The sequence below is a fragment of the Orcinus orca genome, chromosome 9 (genome assembly GCF_937001465.1).
Source record: "Orcinus orca chromosome 9, mOrcOrc1.1, whole genome shotgun sequence".
Taxonomy (NCBI): domain Eukaryota; kingdom Metazoa; phylum Chordata; class Mammalia; order Artiodactyla; family Delphinidae; genus Orcinus; species Orcinus orca.
The window spans coordinates 32,332,703-32,355,385 of NC_064567.1; the positions used below are offsets into that span (position 1 = coordinate 32,332,703).

Sequence of the window (22,683 nt, forward strand, 5' to 3'; positions counted from 1 at the left end):
GCAGTGTTTAAGACATGATAATATCCTGAAGAAATCTGAATTGTCTACAGGGAATTGAGTGCCTTGGGAAGGGATGTGGCCGCCATCATTTGAAGGTTCAAGCCTAGGCTGGTCTGCCACCTGGTGGGATCTGGGGGTCAGTGGAGGGAGATGTTTAAGAGCCGGATAACCCAGAATCAGTTCAGGCTCTGTCATTTAATTACTGTGTGACCAAGAGCAGATTACTTAACCTCTCCAAACCTGCAGTGCCCTCATCTATGTAGCAGGGATAATAATATGATACACTTCACAATGTTGTTATGAAAAATAAATGAGATGGCATATGTAGTTCAGTTAGCACTGTGCTTGCCACATAGTAAACATTAATAGAAACCAAAAATAAACATAATTATCATAGTATCATTATGAGGAGAGATTTAAGCTTAAAATGGGAAGGTGTCCTACATGACATTTAAGATCCCTTCTTACAACAAGAATCTACGTGTTTATATCCTCCACTGATGTTTCATTAGAATTAAGGCTATTCTCTGCCTGAAAAGTCATATACATATATATACACACACACATACATGCGCGTGCACGTGTATGTGCATTCGTGGTCACGCAGATGTGTGCACGTATGCACGTGTATGTGCATGTCTGCTAAAGCATTAGCAAGCAGTCCAACAAACAGAACACGTATAAAAGATGTTTATAGCAGCCTGCATGTGGTACACGAGTACCAGAGGTTTGTGATTAATTCTGAACATATGAGGTCAGTAGCTCACAGGGCTTTTTCCCCACAGAAATGCCAATAATGAGGACGATCTGGAAACAAGTTTCCCCCTCAGCACAATCACCAACAAAGCAAAGGGATGGAGAATCAGTTTACTTACATGCCCTATCTTCTCTCAGTTTAATGATTAGAAGGTAAAGTGAAATCAAATTATTTCAACTTTTTCAAATAATTTCCACTTTTAGAAGACTTCTATTTTGCAAGCAGAATGCAGTTGACTGAGGTTAAATTCTTCCATGGCAGCTTTAAACTATTTCTTAGGGCTTTTACTACTCTTCTGGAGGCTCAACCATTTAAGACCATTATCTAGAATTAAACGACAGCTTCAATTAAAATATCTAACCAACAAGTATTGTTCCAGTTTTCTATCTTGTGTCCCAGGATTACAAGGCTCAGGGTGGTATAACTGGAAAAATTAAGATTCAGGTCCCATACTTGAGGAGCTGCCAACAAGCTAAATATTAATAATTTTAATAATTTACAAACACATAGCACTCAAGGATTTTCAAAGAACTTCGAACATATTATCTCACTTGATCTTTATCACAGAAGATAGGTGAGTCTTATATTTTTATCTTCATTTGGAAGATGAGGGAAAACTTTGAGTTCAGAGATGCTAAACCCAAGATCCCATGGCTAATAAATGACAGAGCCAGATTTGGAACCCAAGTGTTTGTCTCAGAATCTAGGACTCTATTGCCCAATACTACTTTTAAAAGAGGCTTATTTATTTTAAGGCTATTTTATGAGCTACAGAGCTCATAAAATAGCTCTGTAGTTACAGAATGGTATTCAATAAATATTAATTGATGACCTAAGTTTACTGTAATTCAGGACAATATTTTCATGATTAGTTTTACATTTTAATCAAATTTGAATAAACAGTTTTTAACTTAGCTGAAAAAATATTAAATAGATATATTTTATACCACCCTATATACAGTACCTAAGTCTACAAATACTATGTTGGTCATTATCCACTGAAACTAGAGTGGATAAATACATCCTTCTGCAAATATGGCACTGTGCACCACTCTTCAATTTCCTGTTTTGTGAGAAGATGACCATGACCTGAGTAAAACCTCAGGAATGATATTAGATCACTTATCTTTGTCACTCTGGATATCAACAAATTAAAGTAGGCAAGTCCATAAATCATCACACAGGCACACATACACACACCCAACCCCACCCTTTGCTACAGTACTGCAACAAAACAAGAAGACAGCCTTCCTTTGTCATTTTTCACCAGTGAAAGTCTTCATCAGACATTTTGCCAAGAAAACCGTCTTGTAGTACCTGATGTGAACTGCAGGAGGTTTCCTAGAGGTCAAAATGTGTTTTATAATATCAAGAAACTGAAAATGGCCCTCAGCCACGTGCCTATCACGTAGTAGGTACTCAAATACGGGTAAGTCATGAACACACACTCCTCTTCTGAATAAAAGATTACAGAAATATCCTCTGCCATGATTTGACTCCCTTAAAATCAAATTCTTAAAAAAATATATGGGAAATATTACATATTTATAAATAGGTCAGTCATGTGGTTAACAAGACACATATTTCCTACTATATATATACCTATTAAAATGGCACTCACAAGTCAAAAGAAAACTACTTCTTCATACTTTGAGGTTTTCCTCATTATTTGCTGGCCAATACTGATTACCTATCATTTACTTATGGAGATACAGAATGTCATATGAGTATTTTTTACCACTTTTATTCACAAGAAGGTTCATGTCTCGAGTTGGTTCTAAGTAAGACTATCACTGGCGTGCAATTCCTATCAAATGCATCAACACCCTTGGGATCTCCATATTTTGCCACTTTCAGGCTTCCTGACCTGGCCTGCCTAAGCTAGGTCTATCAATTTACCCTTACTGTATGAAGCCTGAAAATGGGCCCCAAAGCCTCTTGTTTTTTTACTTAAAAACAAGGCTAATAAGCATAGGCTCTACAGGGCCTCAACATTCATTGGTTGCAATTCATTTTTTTATAACTGGTGCATTGGAGACATGACATTGTGGTCACTGAACACTCTCTGCTATCATGAAGAGTTCCTATGGGGATTCCACAGACTCACTTTTGGCACATGAGGATTGAATTCCACAGCTCTATGAATGGCCTCTACTGCATTCATCTCTGCTGTGCTCAGCCCCCGCCGAGATGCAGCCTCGGGAGAGAATCTGAAAAGCAGAAAGACAAACACCATCCAGTTGGGACCACTGCTTGGGCATTAACCTGGAAAGGCATCTACACATCAAGGGCCCAGAAAACCACAGCGAGCCGAAGGCATGAGCTCTCCAAACCTCCACTACACAGAACCTCTGAGTGACCCCTCAGACAGAGGCCAACAAAAACCCCAGCAGAAGCAGAAAGCGGCTTGCATCTAATCGCGGCAGGAATTAAATTCAGCTGTGAAGTCTCTCTGTCTAAATAGCTAATCTAAGTTTTCTAGGAGGTACCTGCTTAGGTCAGGGGAGGGGGTAGGACTGACAAGGGCAGACAGTGTAGGAAAAAGAGAAAACTAGGTTACAGAAGAGCGCACTTGGTTAAAAACAGAACTGGGGAGAATTTTAAAGGAGGCTCCCAACCCAATGTCAGTGCTGCGATGGAGGGTTAAGTCTTGCAGCTTCAGCAGCAGGCGAGCCTGCTTGGGGCTGTTCCGGCAGGGGGAGTGTGCATGCCCAAACTGCGGGCGAGACACCTGCCCAAGTGAATGAAAAAAACCAGACCATGCAATCTCTTTCTCACCTCACACCCAGGGCTAACTCCAGAGCTGTGCTTGGCAGGCAGACACCACAGGGGAAGCTGTGACAACCCTGGCCCTGCCCTCCCAAGCTGGAGTCGCTGTGTAGGGAGAAAAGATGTTGCAGTAGGTACTGGCGATCTACAGGATAAAAAAGAATGAAAGAAAATTACTTCGGTCTTGAAGTGCACACACACTTAACAGCAAACCTGTCTGACACAGCAGAGGCTGTTTTCTTTTCCTGTTATCTGCTTTTCAGTGCTACCGAGGGAGTGTATCGGGAAGTGTAAGCGTTTATGAACTCAAAACCGGTTAAGCCATCTATTTCTTTCACCTGCCAGTCATCTTGGGGGTTTATGGAAATTCTCTATACCACAGTCACCTGCCTGAACAAAACGGGCAAATGTCCCACTGTGATGGTGACTCAAGGTAAACGGATCCTGGGTGGGGAGTTAGTTTGGAATTGATGAGGTAAGGAAAGGGAGATGACCATCCCCTTTTGCCATATTAATATGTTTGTTATGACTACTACCCCGCCCTGGACTGCTGGAGGAAGAGGAATATGCAAAAAAATGAATCAAAGAAGGCATTTTGTATAAGTCCCAAGCAGGCCTTTTGGTATCTACTGTCTGGCAAAAAAAAAAATAAAAATAAAAGTCACCTCAGAGGCATGGAGTTTCATATAAATCCCTCTTTAGGAACCCACACACCATTACAATACCTGGCGATATACATTCCCTCCTTCTAGTAGTGAAAGAAAAGAAAATGCAGGTTTTGGAAAATGCATGCTCATAAGCAGGGGTCTCATAGACTAAGAAAAACTTGCAGAGAAAGCCCTCAGAGACAACACATCTCCTTCCGTCCAGACCAGCATCTGTACTGCACAGGCTACTATCCACTTACTTGTCAGAGACAGCTCTCGCTTTGAGCAAGGCTGCTGTGTAGCATATCGTTGCCGACTTTGGTAAGCTTATATCTGTTAGAGAGAAAAAAAGGAGGAACTGTTAGAAGTCTGTACAAACAAAGAGCAATGATATTTTAATACACTAGCATTTTAATCATGTAAGCCTAAAGAGCATAAATTAAGAATATTTTAACTGTTCCTTATGTAGCCAACTGGTAGGTGAAACTAAGGGTAATTCATACTTCTGTGAATAATTCAAATTTCAAATCCACCACACTGTTCAGCAATCACCTTTTATTTAAAATATGGATTTTTCATATGTTGAGTTTATTTAAGCAGAGAATAGCTAAAAATACATAGATTTAAATATGACATGAATAGTCTTGATATCAAGAAAGGCAAACAGGACTTCTTTGTTAACTTATAAAATTTCTCAAGAGGCATATGAAATATTAAAGTGAAAAAAATATTACCTGGATTCTTTTTTAAATATAAGGTTTTTTAGTGATAAATAAATTTATTTAAAAATTATTCTTTAGTGGTCAGATTTAAACCAGATTTCATGAAATTTATATCTCGTTTTTTTGTTAAAATTGGAAAGAGAAATCTTTATGAGGATATATTATGAAATCTTTATAAAACTACACAATTTTTGTTCATTCAAACCCATGATAAAGCTCCTTTCATATGAAGCCTAATTTGTTGCCCAGAAAAACAGTTCCTTTCAGTTTGTATAGAAAATTTCAGATGGACGGGTGGGAACGGGTACCAGATTCAGATAGAGTTTACAGGCAAATAAAAGCACAGAGTACAACTAAAAGGAGATAAGTGCAAAGAGGGTAGTCCCTCTGGGGGCAGGGGGTAGGACTTGTTTTTAAATTATGATCCTATTTCACACCAGAACTGTCTTTCTTTAACACTCAGACTAGGTAGAAATATGCCATTCCCAGGTGCTACAAAATTCACCCGAGGTTAGAAGAACTCTTAACACCTGGAACGCCCTCCAAGTTTCTTTCGGGCTGTTTTCAACTTTAGAAGAATTACATTACGGTAGGGATGAAAAGGAAAGTCCATAACTAGACAAAAGTCAACAGCAGAAGAAAATAATTTCATAAAAGAAAAACAACCTTTCATTCAATAATGAGTATTTACCACCAATTCCAGCACGAGGAATTTCTCTTTGAGGGAAATTTCAATGACACTGATAAAATACAAATAATCAGAGAAAATACCAACACAGAATTGAAAGGGAGAGAGGTCTTTGTAACCCTGATCTCATAAATTATATCCAAACAAAATTTCAACACCATATGCATACTGTAAAATGGTGTGCTTATGACTAAGAAGGAAAAAAAATGTCAGACACTCATGGATTTGTCTTGTTGCTTCTCCAACATCTAAACATTTAACCACTTCCCAGTATGTGAAATCAATTCAGGAATCAATTATCTTGTTTGCTAGGGTCCACTTATTGATTGTTACTGGAAGATAATAAAAAAAATTGCAGATAAGACACATTCTACTTAAAAGTTCAGACCTTTTTTTTTTAAAACTTCAGACCTTTCATTTAAAAATTATCTAAGCCCTGCTTCCACCCTTCCTGGTGTGATCTGTGTTCCTTCTGCGACAATCTAGCACCTTTCTATGAAGTGGGAACAAAGGATTAGTCCTAGAAAGGAGTTGAAACTGAAAATAATGGTCAAAATTATTCGAAGGTGGCAGCACAGATGGAACCTCACGTGATAAACTAAAGAAAACCTGTTGTTAAGGATTTAGCTTCTCAATGAGAACGATCATGTTGTTTAGAAGGTTACCTAATCAAGCAAATGAACACATTCACCCAGTTGGAAATGCAGAAAGAGATACGATTGATGTGTTCCAGCAGAATATTAGAGATGCCTAATCAAAGGTGATCTTTAATCCCCTCACACCCATAGACAGGACATTCACAACTCTGCAACGTTACAACTACTATGGTACATTTTCCCCATTTAAAAAAATTTTACCCTTACTCCCTCATTGTATGTAAAGATACTGGTATATGTGCACAGTCATAATGCTTAAAAAAATAAAGAAAAAAGTATTTTAATCAATATCAAATGGGAAAAGGAAGAAATATAAATACCCCATTCCCCACCAGTGGCAAGTTCATTCCACTTGTTATCTCTTTAGTATATTATTTTGCTCTCACTATTAAACAAAAATTAAAAACAGCAAACAATTCTTGCATAACTTATTTATATATTTTCAATATTTTTCTTTTAATTCTTTCAAAGCAATACATCTATTTGGTAATGGCAATTTGTCTCTAAGGAGGGATGAATCATTATAAAGAAACTGATCCTAAATTACCCTTCAGGTAAAGCATCTTGTTCAAATAAGGTTTTTGTGTACAACACTTTTTTTTTTAATGTGGCAATATAAATCAAATGCTTTAACATTTTGCCTACCCAGCAATTCTACTTCTGAGACTTTATCCTAAGGGAAATCATCACAACTGTGCATGAAGATTTAGCTTTAAGGATGTTGATCACGACATTGTTTCTAATGGTAGAAAACTGGAAACGGCCCAAATGTCAATCATAGGAGAATGGCTAAGGTGCTGCACATCCACAGGGTGCAATTCGATGCAGTCGTTAATCATGTGGTGGAAAGTGTTTTATGATCTGGGGAAATGTTGCATTGTTGTGTACCCATCAATAAGTAAAACAAGTTTACAAAAATTATGATTTCACATATTTTTAAAAAAGCATTTTTAGGCACAGAGATAAAAAGGCTGGAACTATATATACCAAATATCAACAGTTTTTATTTCTGGGTGCTGGGATTATAGACAATTTTTTTCTATGTTTACCTGCATTTCCGAAGCTTCCTGCGACGTACACGTAATAAGTGAATTTTTAAAAGATAACAATGATGCTAAGTGGAAGAATTCTTTCTACAAATTGTCTGCAGCAAGTTCATGGGCAAATATGATACACTGGTGGAGCGAGACACAGACAGCATAAACAGACAATGGCAGAACTTACACGAAGTGCTGTTAGCCCGCAGATGTAGAAAATTATTTATATACCTTCATGAAAGTTAGTGTATTCCTTTTGTGGTGTGCAGTTGTTAACCGTATTTTAATCTAATAAATGCCTAATATCTAAATCAGAGGGAGGACCTGCATGTTTTGGTTCACTTTTAAGAAAAAACCATATACATTACCTTTAGGAGAAATCTAATTATTATGGGCTGCTTGCCCCATGAGCCTTTTTTCATTTCTTTGGGAAAAAAAAAAAAAAGGCTGAGACTTGGTTGTTGTTGCCTATTATAATTATGAAACTTATTATTTTGAAATAATTATGGGGTCATAGGAAGTTGTGAATACAGCACACAGAGTTCTGTGAAGCTTCCTTCAGCGTCCCTCAAATGGTGACAGCTCACATAACTGCATTATAACATAAAAAAACCAAGAAATTGACGTTGGTACAGTACTATTAAGTCAATTACAGACCTTATTCAGTTTTCACCATTTCTTACATGCATTCCTGTGTGTGTGGTTCTATGCAATTTTATCCCAAGGCTAGAGTCATGTAACCACCACTACCATCAAAATACACAACTTTTCCAAAGGAACTTTCTCACGCTACCCCTTTATTTGTACCCTCCCCACCTATACCTGTTCCCAGTGACCACTAATCTGTTCTCTATCTCCATAGACTTGTTTGCCTACTATGATTTTATGCTTTTGCCACCAGGGAAATGGATAAAATGGTAAGGGGAACAGGGTGACTAACCATACTGATGGAAATGGTAGTATCAGAAGTTTTAAGCAGGAAATAACAACAAATAAGCTGCTTTCCAATATTGCTTGTAATTTATTCAGAAATTTTATTTTGAGGAAGAAACTCAAAATCGTTCTAAGTCCAATTTTGTATGAGCAGACTCTAACTGTGCAGTGCTTTTCTGTCTTTTGAAAGTGGTGTGTAGCTACCATTATTGCCAGAAAGTCCCCTTAAGAATTAGAATCCAAGGAGGAAATGAAAGTAAATGAGACATCACACACTCATTGTAGAAACAAGGAATGCTGAATAAATGTTTCTCACTTCGGCAAAGCTGAAATGTTGGCGTTAGTTTAATTTTCCTTCCATTTCTTTCCATCTTGTGTTTCATACAGATCCTTTTATGAAAGAAGAACTTTCTCCAAGCATCTTAGGTGTACAAAATCAAATTGTTGTGAAAGTCTTTCCTTAAAATCTACAATCTTGAATTTCATACAACTGGAATCATAGCATGTGTACTTTTGTGTCTGGGTTCTCTCTCTCCAAATGATGTTTCTGAGGTTCATCCATGTTGTAGCATGTATCAGTACTTCCTTCCTTTTTATTGCCGAGTCGTATTTCATTGTGTGGATATACAATATGTTTATTCTCTTGCTAATGGCTATTTGGATTGTTCTCCAGTTTGGGACTACTATGAAGAAAGCTGTTGTGACTATTCTTGTGTACTTTTTGGTTTAAAAAAAAACCCTCATTTTTTCTTGGATATGTAACTGGAAATGGAATTGAGTCAGAAGGTAGATGAATGTTTAAACTGGTAGACAGTGCTCCATAGTGGCTGTATGAAGTTTGCAAAGCTAATATATGGCGAGAGAGGTCAGAAAAAGGGTGACTTCTGGGTTAGAGGGGCAATTTTCTGAGATGATGGAAAGTTCTATGATTCTGGGCAGTGATCACAGAGGTATATACATAGGTGAAAAGTCATCCCAGTCTATATTTAAGATTTGTGCATGTTACAATATGTAATTTATACCACAATAAAAAAGATGAAAAAAAAAAGCCAAACCTACAATCCTGTGTCACCCGAAGCTGCCTTCTCTTACTTGCCTTTCATCATTCTGGCCCCTCCATTCTCTCTATGCATCCTTACCTAAAAATTACTTCCTAGTTTAATAAACAGAATCTGATTATGTTTCAGGTTGGTCTTTCAAATACTAAGATGGTTAAATTATCTCCTCTAAGCCTAATCTTTTCCAGAATAAATACTTCTAGCCCCTCAACTGACACAGTCTTCAGAGCTTCTCACTTATTTTTGTTACGGAGCCATGGGTGATTTCAAAATATGAGAATTAGAAGTGGAAATAATCATCTGAATCCCTGAAACCCGACAGTACAGAGCTCAGGGGAAACGTGCAGTCTGAGCAGCCCTGGCCACGAGCATTCTCTGAGTACTAGTTGGGCTGGCCCTGAAGCTGAGCACCTGGAGCGGTTTGTTCCTACGGTCGTGTGGTCAACAAACCTCTCTGATTCTATTCAAACCAATTTCAGCCAAAGCCAGGTCTTTTCTCTTTTACTTCAGCCATGAGAATTTTTGAACCTATGAGCAGGATTTCACATTTGACTCCATTAAATTTTAAATCTTAAAATAAAATCTAGGACTTCTCTGGTGGCACAGTGGTTAAGAATCCACCTGCCAATGCAGGGGACACGACCCCTGGTCCGGGAAGATCCCACATGCCGCGGAGCAACTAAGCCTGTGCACCACAACTACTGAGCCTGCGCTCTAGAGCCTGCAAGCCACAGCTACTGAGCCTGCGCTCTAGAGCCTGCAAGCCACAGCTACTGAGCCTGCGCTCTAGAGCCTGCAAGCCGCAACTACTGAGCCCACGTGCCACAACTCCTGAAGCCCGTGCGCCTAGAGCCCGTGCTCCGCAACAACAGAAGCCACCGCATGCTGCAACTACAGAAAGCCCGCGCCACGTGCAGCAACAAAGACCCAATGCAGCCAAAAATAAAATAAATAAATTTATAAAAAAATAAAATCTAAACCATTAAATATTAATGGTTTCAGCATATTAGTCCAGGCTATTAGTCATTGTTGTAACTCAACCTACCACTCACAGCTTTGCTCCATATATCTCGTAAGTACACCTTCCTCCCCATATGATTATTATCATCATCAAAATTACTGCTGACATTTATCAAGGGCTTATTAAGTGCCAGGCACTGTTGTTAATCACTTACACACATTAATCCTCAGAGCAACCCTATGAGATAGGACCTACTGCTAGCCCTGTTTTATAGATGGGGAAAGTGAGGCATAGAACAGTTAAGAAATATGCCAACATCACACACTTAGAACAAATAATGAGCTTCCCCCAGAACACACGCTTTTTAACTGTGCTATGCTGTTGACAAGGTCTGATTTAAAAACATACTGACCATAGCAATACCAAGGAGAGAATCCAAAAATGGTATTCTAGAGATCACCCTAAATTTGCAACGGTCTGCAATGATCTATGTGCAACCATTTATTAATAGTTATGATAGGTATTATACCATTAAATTATACCATTTATTAATGGTGTAATAGGTATCATGACCACATTGCTCCACGTTACCTAAAAAGACAGCATTAAAAACATTATCAAAATTCACTTTGTTATAAGGCAGAAACTAACACACCATTGTAAAGCAATTATACTCCAATAAAGATGTTAAAAAAAAATTATCAAATGTTTTATTTAAATAAAGATACAAATACTTCCATGGCATTTCTCTAATTCAGAAATATAAAGAAAAATGGCCTTAATAAGAAACATTTAAATATTATTGTATAGACTACAAATATTTTCACATGTACTATCTCATCTGTTTTTATGTCACACAACTTCCTCAGTAAATCCATGCTGGATCTTCAATCACCTCTTTCCTAAGTGTTCATAAACCACATATTTCTCTCCTCTAGAATTTTGCTGGGATTGATTTATTTGTTGAAATTCTTAAAAAAAAAAAAAAGAATCAAAAGTATTGAGGGAAAATAGAAAATAGGAGTGAATAGTTGTATATTTTTATTAACTTATTAACACATTACTTTCTTATCCAGATAGTAGTACTACAAGATAAATCAAAGAATTGGACAACAGCACATGACTGTGTAGGTCAGCCCTCAAAAATCTTTCATTTTACAGATAAAAAATACAGGCCCAGGGAAGCTAAATGATATACTTAAGAGCTGCCTAACTAATTAGTGACAGAGATGGTCTTGCAATACCGTGTCTTTGTCACCATCCCATACTGCCAATGTGGTACTTGCTTTTATTTTCCTTATCATCTTTCTCTTATACTTTATCATCTTCCTTGGAAAATGGCTTCACAATTAAAGTCTTGAGACTTTTGCCTCCTCTGAACTTTAGCCGCCCAGAACACCTGCTGACAGGTTTCTACCTCACTTGTATATACTTATTTAGCTATTTGTCATTCTGATATTTTCATAAACTTTAATCATCTGTGTTTAATTTTACATTTTTTTTCCCAGTGGGAATAACTGTAATCTCATCTTTTAGAATCTCTCATCCTTCTTGAACCAATTTCCACTTTAAAAATCTCTGTATCTCCTATGCCACATAGTGTCCGCACAAAGTATTTATTGAATCTCCATTTATGGGTTTATATTTATCTTTCGTTTGAATTAAAAAAAGGGTGTGACTTCTCGTTGTTGTTATTATAAGCTATACGATAACATGCTCTCCTTTAAGGTGCTTCCTTTTTGGTAAGAATTAAATCCAAGGTATTAACTACTCTCAGGCTTTGTCGACTTTGGTTGTAATTAAAGTGTAAGACAAGACCTTGTCAGAAGCTTTGCTTTTAGCAAATGAGACTCATAGACTGACAGGTGCAGGCCTTCACATCGCCTGCTCCAAACTCACAACCTCTAAAGGCTAGGTGGACCTTCCACCTGTTCCCCACATTCCACTTCTTTTCCCTCCTCATGTCGTTGTTATGACTCAGCAGAAGTAGGCAGGTGTTGGTGGGTTACATGAATCCTGGCAGGCTCTTGATAACGTCTTAGTTACATGCCCCCGAAAGACAGATTACCTAAGGCTTATACTGGGTCTACATAGTTAAGAAAGAGATCCCCAGAGAGCAAATGAAATGAAGTAGTTATAGTTTAAAATAGAAAGTTTTGATCACCCAGGAAATAAAAAAAAGTTTCTGCACTGGGATTCCCATTTGTTGTTTAAAGAAGAAAAGCCAAACTCTAAAAACTCTTTTATACTTGTTGGTTGGAAAACCCTGCATATGTTTCCCTGAAGGATAGAATTCTGTTTCTTCGCAGAGTCTGAAATCACCTCCCCAGTCCTCTCCAGTGGCATTCTACTCCTTCACATCTTAGGGCTTTCCCAGCGTTCATCTCTCAACCACCTCAAGTCAAAAAAGGGCAGAGTGTGAATCCACTGTGCCACTCCCTTCACTCTGGGGGCAGGCTGAAGCCCCTCCTCTGCTGACATTGCTTCCAAGTCTCTCCATGGTCTCCAGAACAAAATCCAAACTAGACCCAAAGCTCTTTGAGGCCTGGCCCCTGCTTAACTCACCCAGTGCAAGTTCAGCCCTTTGCTACAGCCTCTGTCTTCCCTCTGCTCTGTGGGAAACAGAGTTCTCCTCACAAGCTGTGTCAAAACTGCCCTGAACCTCTGGACATATTCTCTTTGCCTCCAGCACCTGCGCTGTCTGGCTCAGCACAGATCCCACCTCCACCGGAGTGGCTTCCCTCATTACCCTGGATGAGGTGTCCCTTCCATCTCGGGTTAAACTCTATCAGTCTTTACACTTTACAGCGATTGTCCATTCTCTTATTTCCCTCTCCTACTTACGTGGTGTGCTTTAGGGGTAAAAGCTGTGTTTCTTCATCACTTTGTATCCACAACACAAAGCAATGTTTGAAACATAGTTGGTGGTCAGTGTTTGCTGAATAAAATCCTAAGTTAATGTACTAACATATCAAATCATTTGATATTACCTTCCTTCAACATGCAAACATTTACTTCTAATTTAGCTTCTGTGAGCCAAAAGTGATCAGTGTTGATGGGTGCTTTAAGAGGGAGTCATAACTTGTTATTTCTCAACACGTATGCTTCCTTTATCTTTGCTCACAGCATTCCGGCAGAAGGCATGACATTGGACTGTGCTCTAAATCTAGATGTCTATTTGAAAAGGCAGTGGAATGAAAAAGTGGGGCAGGAAGAACGCAAGAGTAAAAGCTGAAACAAGGTTGAAGACAAGTAGAATTTTTATCCAGAAACAAGGAAGGCAAACCACACATCTTCTGGCTCCCAAGGACCCTTTACGAGAATGATGCTGCTGGAAAAAAAAAAAAAAGTCATCTCAGGGAGGATGACTGTTAAGTTTTCAAAAGTCATAAAGGGCTCATAAGATCAAACCTGCAATGCAATGAAATAATCTTAGGACAAATTTATGTAATTATGAGTAAAACTGTCAATTTGATGTGTCTCAGAAAACCCATGGGGCAAAACTTTAGATAGGACAGAATTTTTCCAGTGATAATCTTTTCGCCTTATTTCCTTTTGTTCATCTGCAATAATAATAACAATCAAGATGCAATTTTAAAAGGACCATTACCTTCCCGGTGCATGAGATTAGTCAACTGAGGGTCAATTTTACATCTATACTTCTAAAAGAATGTTTTCAAGGGTGGCAACCAGCAGATAAGTCCCAAAGCACCTCACAAGTAAGGACACTATGTCATAGTGCATCTCCATCTAACAAGTTGTTCGTTCACCATAGATGCTCTGAACACCTACTGTAGTACATAAGTGTCCAAGAAGAAGAGGACACAGGGCTTGCTCTCAAAGAGTTTCTTTCTCTGTACTTCCCACAGCATGTTTCAAACTGATTCACTGAGCATGGATTCATCCCACCTCGACTCACCATGGGTTGTTTTTTGTTTTTAACATCTTTCTTCAATAGACTGAAAGCTTCTTGGCGACACAGAGTAAATCATATTCATCTCTGAATGTGGAAGCACCTAAAAGTTAGTATTTTCAACATAAAGGTTTGATAGATCCTTGCTGAATTAATTTGAAAAAATTAACCTAATTACTCTTACAACCATTTAAGATTACATAGTATCAAGCATCACTTTTCTTGGTTGCCCAGCAAACTGATATACTTGAAGTTTGTGTAGCCTTGACAGACGCTTTTAGAGCCACGAACTGACTAACCAAACAAACAAAATTGAAAAACAAACGAATGAAAATGCAGCCCACTTCTCCTTCCTGTCTGTGGACTGTAATGTCTTATTACTGTACCATTATGTGATGCTGTCCTCCATGTGACTGTCTTCAATAAAATTTCTCAGTTTACTCCTGTTCATGATATGATGCAATGAAAACAACAGGTATGTAAAATTCTGTCCTTAGATTTTTTTGGGGGGGGGGTTCCAGACAGTATGAAGTCTTTTTGTCCCACCTTCAAAAAGCCAATCTAAGGTCCCCTTTCAACCAAAGGTGAAAACTTCACTGAAGAAATAAAAAGGACTGATATACTAGAACCTCAAAATGATGCGCCACCTGGGATGGGGAAATACTACATGATCTTGGTAACCTGGAGGAGGGGGAGAGGCACACAACACGGATTCAACTATCATGCTACAAAGCCAAACAACAGATCTTATTTGCAACTTTCAAATGGATTACCCCAAAAGGTCTGTGTCAGGAGGCCCTTCTGTGGCTGGTGCCCTGGAGCCAAATATGGCAGCTTATGGGATGGTGATGGCCAGCTAAGGAGGGATGTTACCTTGGTAAATTATGATAACTGGGCAGTAAGGATTACTAAAGCCAGCATAAATTTAGAGGGTTTGTTCATGTGCCAACTCTGCGAATTACAGATGTATGCATTCATAAAATGTCTTCCAACATCAGAGATTGTAGAAGTTTTTCACGCACACAGTCTTCACTGAAACAGCATCTGTTATCAGAACTCCCGCTCATTGCATGTATAGTATATACATACACTTTGTAACCTCAAAGGCCTAGTCCTCTTGACAGATCTCTTAGTTTCCAAGTCAGCAGGGCACCCGCTGCAAAGCTATACAGGGCCATCACTTCTCAGTCGCTCGTGCTTACCAGCCTGAAGCCATAGCCCATGGTGTCAGTGCTGATAATTATTTTCTTCTTTGAAGCAGCAACGGGATTATCTGCCTATCTTTTACACAAGGATTCTCTTCAGCATTTGCCGGGTATCCTTGATCTTTTCCATAAGAGCCAGGCCAGGGAAGGGAGCTGGACTAGGCTTCGAGTCTGTCACTAGGGACTGATAGCACTTCAAACCCTCTTTCTTGAATGCAGCCTCCTTTTGTAGTGGATATGTCTCAGAAGCTGCCTGTGCCTATGGCATCAGAACTCACATCTATACATACACTTGACCGAAAAGCACCATTTTGGAGGTCTGGACAGCCTGACACTGACTGCTTCAATACAGATTTTTTTTTTAATATTTATTTATTTAATTTGGTTGTGCCAGGTCTTAGTTGTGGCTCGAGGGCTCCTTAGTTGTGGCATGTGAACGCTTAGTTGTGGCATGCATGCGGGATCTAGTTCCCTGACCAGGGATCGAACCCGGGCCCCCTGCACTGGGAGTGTGGAGTCTTAACCACTGCGCCACCAGGGAAGTCCCGTCAATAGAGATTTTATTCACCGGTCCTTCTGGCATCTCAAATCCCTCTTATTCCACAAACATAAATGGAAAACAGCCTAACGAAAAGACAGGGTATCCAGTGACCATTTCAGAGGAATGGAGATGATAGTTGAGTAACTTGTACTAGTTATAAGGCCCTGGGCAATGAACAAAGTGTACAAAATTTTTACTTATAACTACATGCTGACTCTGCAAACCAATGAGTAGCAAAAAGCTTATTCTCTGAATAGTCTCAACATAGAGTGATTCCCTCATGCTTTCTTTAGAATTTCTGTTTTCAATCTACTGAGATGAAAGTATTTCCCCCAATGTTACAAACATGTCTTGTTCTTGAAAGTATACCCTTTGCACATTGCCAGATGGTAGATAATAATGCTAATTTAGGATGGGCTTGACGCCACCAGTAAAAATGGTCTTGATACAGTTGTTGCATTTATATAGTATTTGTGACTATAAAAAAGACCAGCTGTCCCTCACAGGGAAGTTCCTGCCCCCAAATTTAGGGCAATCACTAAATGACCTAATGGAGTAAATATCGAAAAGAGCTTGGATTTGTATTTCTACTGGTACAAATTGCCCCAAGGCTGAAACAATTTGTCTTTTGATCAGGAGTGAAAATGTTGGGCATTTTTCATTTTTCAGCTTTCCAAATGTTAGAGTTGTTTATAGATAAAACTAAGCATTTCCATTCTTACCAAATATCTACACATATGTCCTATGAGATCTAAAATTAATTTTAATAACAGGCCGTAACACTTTTGGGGGGGGCAAAAGACTGGGCTTTTATGCTCTCGTTTTAACTGACATTTTATGTGTGGTTTTCCATTTGAACAAAATGGATTGAGAACAGAGGTGAAGTTCAGGAGTGGTCACCTTAGCGCTTTATAATGGTTAATAGTTACTGAATTCTTACTGTATGGTCCACACTGTTCTAAACATTTACCATGGATTAACCGCTTTAATCCTCACAACAAATTCCCGGCTGCGTGATCCTGGGCAAGTTACTTAGGCTTTCTAAGCCTCGATTCCATTTCCAGAGAAAGAAATGGAAGCTTAGAAGGTTAAGTGACTTGCTGAAGTTCACTCAGCCAGTGAAAGGCAGAGCTGGGACTTGATCTCAGCAGGTCTTCCCCACCAACAGGACTGCCTTTGGCATCCTCAGGGATCACTAACTAGAGGCAGAACTAGACACTCCCAAAGGAAATGCTCACAAAATTAGCACTCACATTCCTATTCACTTGCTCTGTGAGATTCTTCTAAAATTGAAATGGGCAAATGATAATGAATAAGAAACGCATGAATTCTTTTCCCCATTCCCACCCTAATCTTTGAGACTTAAGCTTTCAACCTAGGTGGCCTATAAACTTCTTTGAAAGGCGAGCCAAAGCTTGCAAGAACTTTCTCAATGGCTTTGAAAAGAAGGCTCTGATGACTTAATGATCTTAAAAAACATTTCTGTCTTTATAGCTAATGTATGACTGAAAAAAAGAGATAAATCTCCAATTAAATGGACACCATACATCAAATCCCCTTTGTGACTAAAGAAATCAGGTACACGTTGAAGATGGAAGGACATATTTTGAAGATGGTTTCAGAAAGATAAGCAAATATAGATATGCCCAGTTCTTAAGGAACGATTTTAAAAGAATCTTAAAAGACAATGTGGCATTACTGAAATTCTGCACCACGGCTCCAGCCCGCCTAATTCATGCCTTTGTAAGAGGAGTGAGAGAGGGAGTGAAAGTCACTTCAGCAAGGCTTACGTTTATGAAAAACACATGGGCTTTTAAAGCCAGCTAAACCTGAATTTGCATCTCAGTTCTACAGTTTTCAAGGAATGTGGTCTTGAAAGTTACTTAAATTCACAAGCCTCAGTTTCTGCATCTGCTAAAATGGAATAACTACCTCCTTGCAAAGACACTGTAAGGGTTATGGGTAATGTGTGCAACGTGCTTGGCACGTGGTAGGTCCTCAACAAACTGTAGCTGATAATAACAACAAGAACAGTGTTAATAAAAACAATAAAAAATTCTGCCAACAGCAGAGACCAGTGGAAGTATGATGATGGTTAAGAGCACAGACCAGGGGTGAGACCACCTCAGCTTTTATCCTGGCTTTCCTTTCCTCGTAGAATTCACATCTTATTGAAAAAAGACTGTTCTCGGTTTATCTCTGCTCTCATAACATAACATCTCCAGGGCTTTACTTGACATCTTAGGCTCTTCACTTCAGCAAATTACTTAACTCTTCTCTGTACCAGTAACCACAGCTGTAAAATGGGGCTAATAATAGTATCTACCTCATATGTTTGTGGTGAGAATAAATGAGTCCATCCACATAGAGCTTAGAACCACGTCTGACCCTGACACATTGTAAGAACTCAGTGCTAGCTGTTTTTTTAGTTGTTGTGTGAAGGACACTCCAAAACCAACACCAACCACCTGGATAAAAACTGCCCACCCATAATGTTGTTTAACAAATTGAAACTAGAAGAGCATGAAAACTCCTGAGGCTGGCAAGACAGCATTTCAGACTAATGGCTAGAATAATATAAGATCAGAAGTTATCTCAAGGGAAAAAGTCAAAATGAGACTGCAGTTTACAAGGAGGTGTGATCAGTTAACTGGTAATCCTACTAAGACTCCAGGGTTGCCAAAGGGCTTCACTGTAAAAGGACTTTGTAAATGTCGCTTTTAAAAGTCAAAGCAAATAAAAAAGTGGAGAAGAATAAGAACGAGGCAAAGGGAACACAGGTTGCCTTCCTCCTTTCCTCAGAACATGTTGTGTTTTCTTCCCCCATGCTTTACCATATTTCTAAATCCCTTTTGCAAAGGTCAGAAGAGCAGCACTAATCCCATTGTGTCACTTCCCAACATACTACTTAAAAACATTCAGCTACCTAGCAAATGTAATAAAGAAGGATGGCTGTACCCATAAAACATCCAAGAAACAGCTACCAAACCAGAGCATTCCAATTTGCAAAGATAACATATAATCCTGCTGCTTTGGGTGTGGCTCGATGGCGAGGGATGGTGAGGCTGGGATTCAAAGTGCTGTCTCCAGCATCTCATGGATTAGGATGATGACATCTGAACCAGGGTGAAGAACAGGGCACCCCCATTGCTGTCAGTACTCCAAGCCCTCTGAAGCACCCACTTTCTAACACAGGGGCAGAAAATGGGACAAGAACTGGGTCAAGGTCCTTTGGGTCTCCAGAAAAAGCAGCAGGGACGAACTTGAAAGAGCCCATTTTACGGTACGGGGTGAGGAAGAAGAGGCATGTGTTTAATAGTCTTGTGTGGTTGCAGCTCACTCCCCAAGCAACAGTAACTTCAGCAGCCACCTCATCATAGTTCTACTGTAAATGACACTGGCCCGAGCCAAGTCTGTACCAAAACACCCTCCAGAATTCAGCTGGGGTTAGGTCATCTGCAGTCTACTGACAACTGCTGAACTTAAAACCCCTAACGAGGCATCTCAGCAACAGTATGTGTCCTGCCACTAATGAGGCTCTTTTTCCATGAATAATGAATAAGAACATCATCTCTGTTGCCAGGTACAAACATAAACAAAGCTCAACACAAGGGCCTTGGTATGGTGAGTCTGTCCATTTGCAACAAAGGAATTTTGCAAAGTGAAAGCCAAGTTTTAGTGGAGGGTGGGACAAGCTCTTGTAACGAATAATGTGGACATATGTTATCAGAATCTAATAAATCAGCTTTTGGTTGTTGTGGAACAGAGGCTGTGCAAAGGGATAGAGAGAGACAACAGAAAGCTCCAAATGAGTTCATTTCTTTATTTTACACTCAGTCTCGTAACACAAAGCTGATGATTTCTGTAATGAGCCAAAATCTTCATGAAAGGAGCCTTAGGAGATCTGAGATCCCAAAGGCTCTGTTGGTTAAATCTTTTCTTAAGCCTTGATGTATCAGGCTGAGGGCAGGTCGGCGCTGGGGATGAGAACACTGGAACCTTGCCATGACACTGATGGCTACGGGGCGGCATGTGGAAAAGTGCATGGCCACTTGAACCCATGTGCTGGGTTCTGCTGGTACTAAAAGGCCTGTAATGTATGAGGATTTTGCCTCTAAGGTAAAGTCTAAGCCTCTGGCTTAGACTCCCAAGGTCATCCCAACAGAGATTCCACATATAAACAGAGAACAAAAGTGAGCTGACATGAAGGCCAAATAGTCTTTATTTTGTTTACTATAAAGTGTGCCACAAATACTTTTGTCTCTTTCTAAAATCAGTTCCATATTAGGTAGCGTATATCTTGTTACACAGGGTGCTCATGTTTGCACAGGCCAAGTGATGCCATCACTGGCTGACGGGTTTTAGTTTCCATCAGTTTGAGCAAGAATTAACAATAAAATAAAACAAAAACAGTCTCATGATGCCTCAGTTCCTCCAACTGCGGGGGGTAACAACTCTAACCTATTTCAGAGATTCCTTATGAAGAACTGTAGGTCAAAAATAAGACTCAAATAGTATAGTTTGCCCTATATGTTTGATGACTATTTTGACCTGAATAATTATTTTTTTATTTTTATAAATTAATTTTATTTATTTATTATTTTTGGCTGTGTTGGGTCTTCGCTGCTGTGCGCGTACTTTCTCTAGTTGAGGCGAGCAGGGGCTACTCTTTGTTGCGGTGTGCGGACTTCTCGTTGCCGTGGCTTCTCTTGTTGAGGAGCACGGGCTCTAGGCGCGTGGGCTTCAGTAGTTGTGGCTCGCAGTCTTTAGAGCACAGGCTCAGTAGTTGTGGCGCACGGGCTTAGTGACTCCGCGGCATGTGGGATCTTCCCGGACCAGGGCTCAAACCTGTGTCCCCTGCATTGGCAGGTGGATTCTTAACCACTGCGCCACCAGGGAAGTCCCCCTGAATAATTCTTTAAATGCACTAAAGATGCTTACTTAAGAAAAAATATTTTATAAAGTAAACAATGATCATAAGTAATCACTCCCTAATACCCATTTTTATAAGCAAATATATTTATTTTCGGGAGACAGTTAATGAAATACGGCAGAATAGTATGAAATTCTGCAGAGATTCCAGAAGCTAAGTCATGGCAGGTAATTATGTAGAAAATTTTTGTACAATTGATCAAATAGTAAATTCACAGACAATGGCAATATGAGCAGAAGAGTTTTCAAATATCTAGGAGATGTCAGCTTATTTTTCTGGTTTATTAAGAAGAGGCAAAATGTTATTCTGTGCTCATGGGTGACCGCAAAGCCTCTCATATGAAGAAATGGGGCTTATTCTGCTAATGAGGAGAAGACCTGGGATGAAAGGGCCATGATCTTATCTTCAAATATTACTGAACTGTCACAAGGTTTGTAGCAAGAGCTACCAGCTGTTCTATTGCTTTGAAGGATCAACATAACCAACAGGTAGTGGTCACAGTCAGCCGATGAGGGGTCACAGCAGGAGCTCAAACAGTCAGTGCTGTTCCAAAAAGGTACATGCTACCTGCAGAGGTTCTGAGTGATTCCTGACCACGGAAGTCAGGTGGAAATTCTCTAAGAGGATAGTCATCAAAGTGCTGTGCTATAAAAATGATCCTTCTGATCTAATCATTGAAATACATCAAGAAGAGAGGAATACTCAAGTAGATAAAAGTACCCAAGGACTTACCATCATACTTTGCTAAGACCGCCTGAACATCAGCATATGCTTGTAGTTCCAGAAGGGCTTCTAAAAGGTTTTCATGGATGTTGAACATGCTCAGGAGAGGGAACTCCTTCATTAACTAGGAAAGAAGAAACCAAGGAATAATTAATATATGTTTCTTATCTTTTTTAAGTATAACTAATACTGAGTTATATTTATACACTATATATAAAAATATAATGTAATTTTTAGAAGTATACTTAATACTGAATGATAAACATTCATATCAATTATTATGTTGTAAAGCAATAAATGCTTAAATTTTTTCCTGCTATCTTGGAAAAATGGCAACTTTGAATTTGTGAGAAAGTAAGGTGGGAGAAATTCCAAAAGTGAGGAGTTTTTATGAACACTGAGGAACATGCTTAGAGGTAGTACTGAATAATGTTAAAATGCCTTAAAGGTCAAATCAAGTGAAGGTTGAAAACTATCTCATAGGTGTTAACGGTTAGCAGTTTTGGATGGAAGCCAGAGGGTAGAAGGAGAAAAAGGCACTACTCTTCTGAGCAGCCTGGTGACCAAGTTAAGGAGAAAAAGTAGGAAAATAACTAGAAGGTGATAAGTGTTGAGAAAATTTGTAGGTAGTGAGACAGGGAATGTTAGTAAAAGAAGAGGATGTTCAGGAGTTCCTGCCTGGTGGTCTCAACAAAACAGAAGTCAAGATTATTTTCTGAGACTGAGGGAACAGGTGGCAGGGAGGAAATAGGAAGACAGCAGTCGAAGTGTAGAACAATCAAGGATTGCAGAGGCCATCTTGGGGCCCTAACAGACCATGAATTTGCAGAGGTTATAATTGGCACTGTTGTCAAGTTTCAGCTAACAGTGCTCAGCAGCCCAGGTACAGTGGCAAAGATGTCAAATGATGAGGCTGAGCCTGGGAAGACTGAATTAGATTCAATGAGAAGTCAAGAAGAGAACTGGCTAGAATGGTGAAAGAATGATTAAAGGAACGGCCTCAGGTTCTCAACAGCATGGGGAGGAAGAGAGGTCCAAAGAGAGTTAAAAGATATGATAATGAATTTCACTGGAAAACAAAGAGAAAGAAGACAGGACCAAGAATTTCAGAGTAAAATCTTATCCTCAAGAAAAATAAAT

At 39.2% G+C, this 22,683-nt stretch overlaps 1 protein-coding gene across 12 annotated transcripts in view; it reads right to left on the bottom strand.

Moving 5' to 3' along the window:
* ST7 (suppression of tumorigenicity 7) overlaps positions 1-22,683 on the bottom strand; it is a 255,129-nt gene that overhangs the window by 33,474 nt on the left and 198,972 nt on the right. For all 12 annotated transcript variants that reach the window (XM_012533037.3, XM_004269855.3, XM_012533039.2 and 9 more), the window contains 3 exons: positions 21,553-21,667; positions 4,434-4,506; positions 2,865-2,967 (listed from right to left, as the gene is read on the bottom strand). In XM_012533037.3, the coding sequence (XP_012388491.1) occupies positions 2,865-2,967; positions 4,434-4,506; positions 21,553-21,667 (291 nt within the window). The remainder of the gene's footprint in view (positions 1-2,864; positions 2,968-4,433; positions 4,507-21,552; positions 21,668-22,683) is intronic.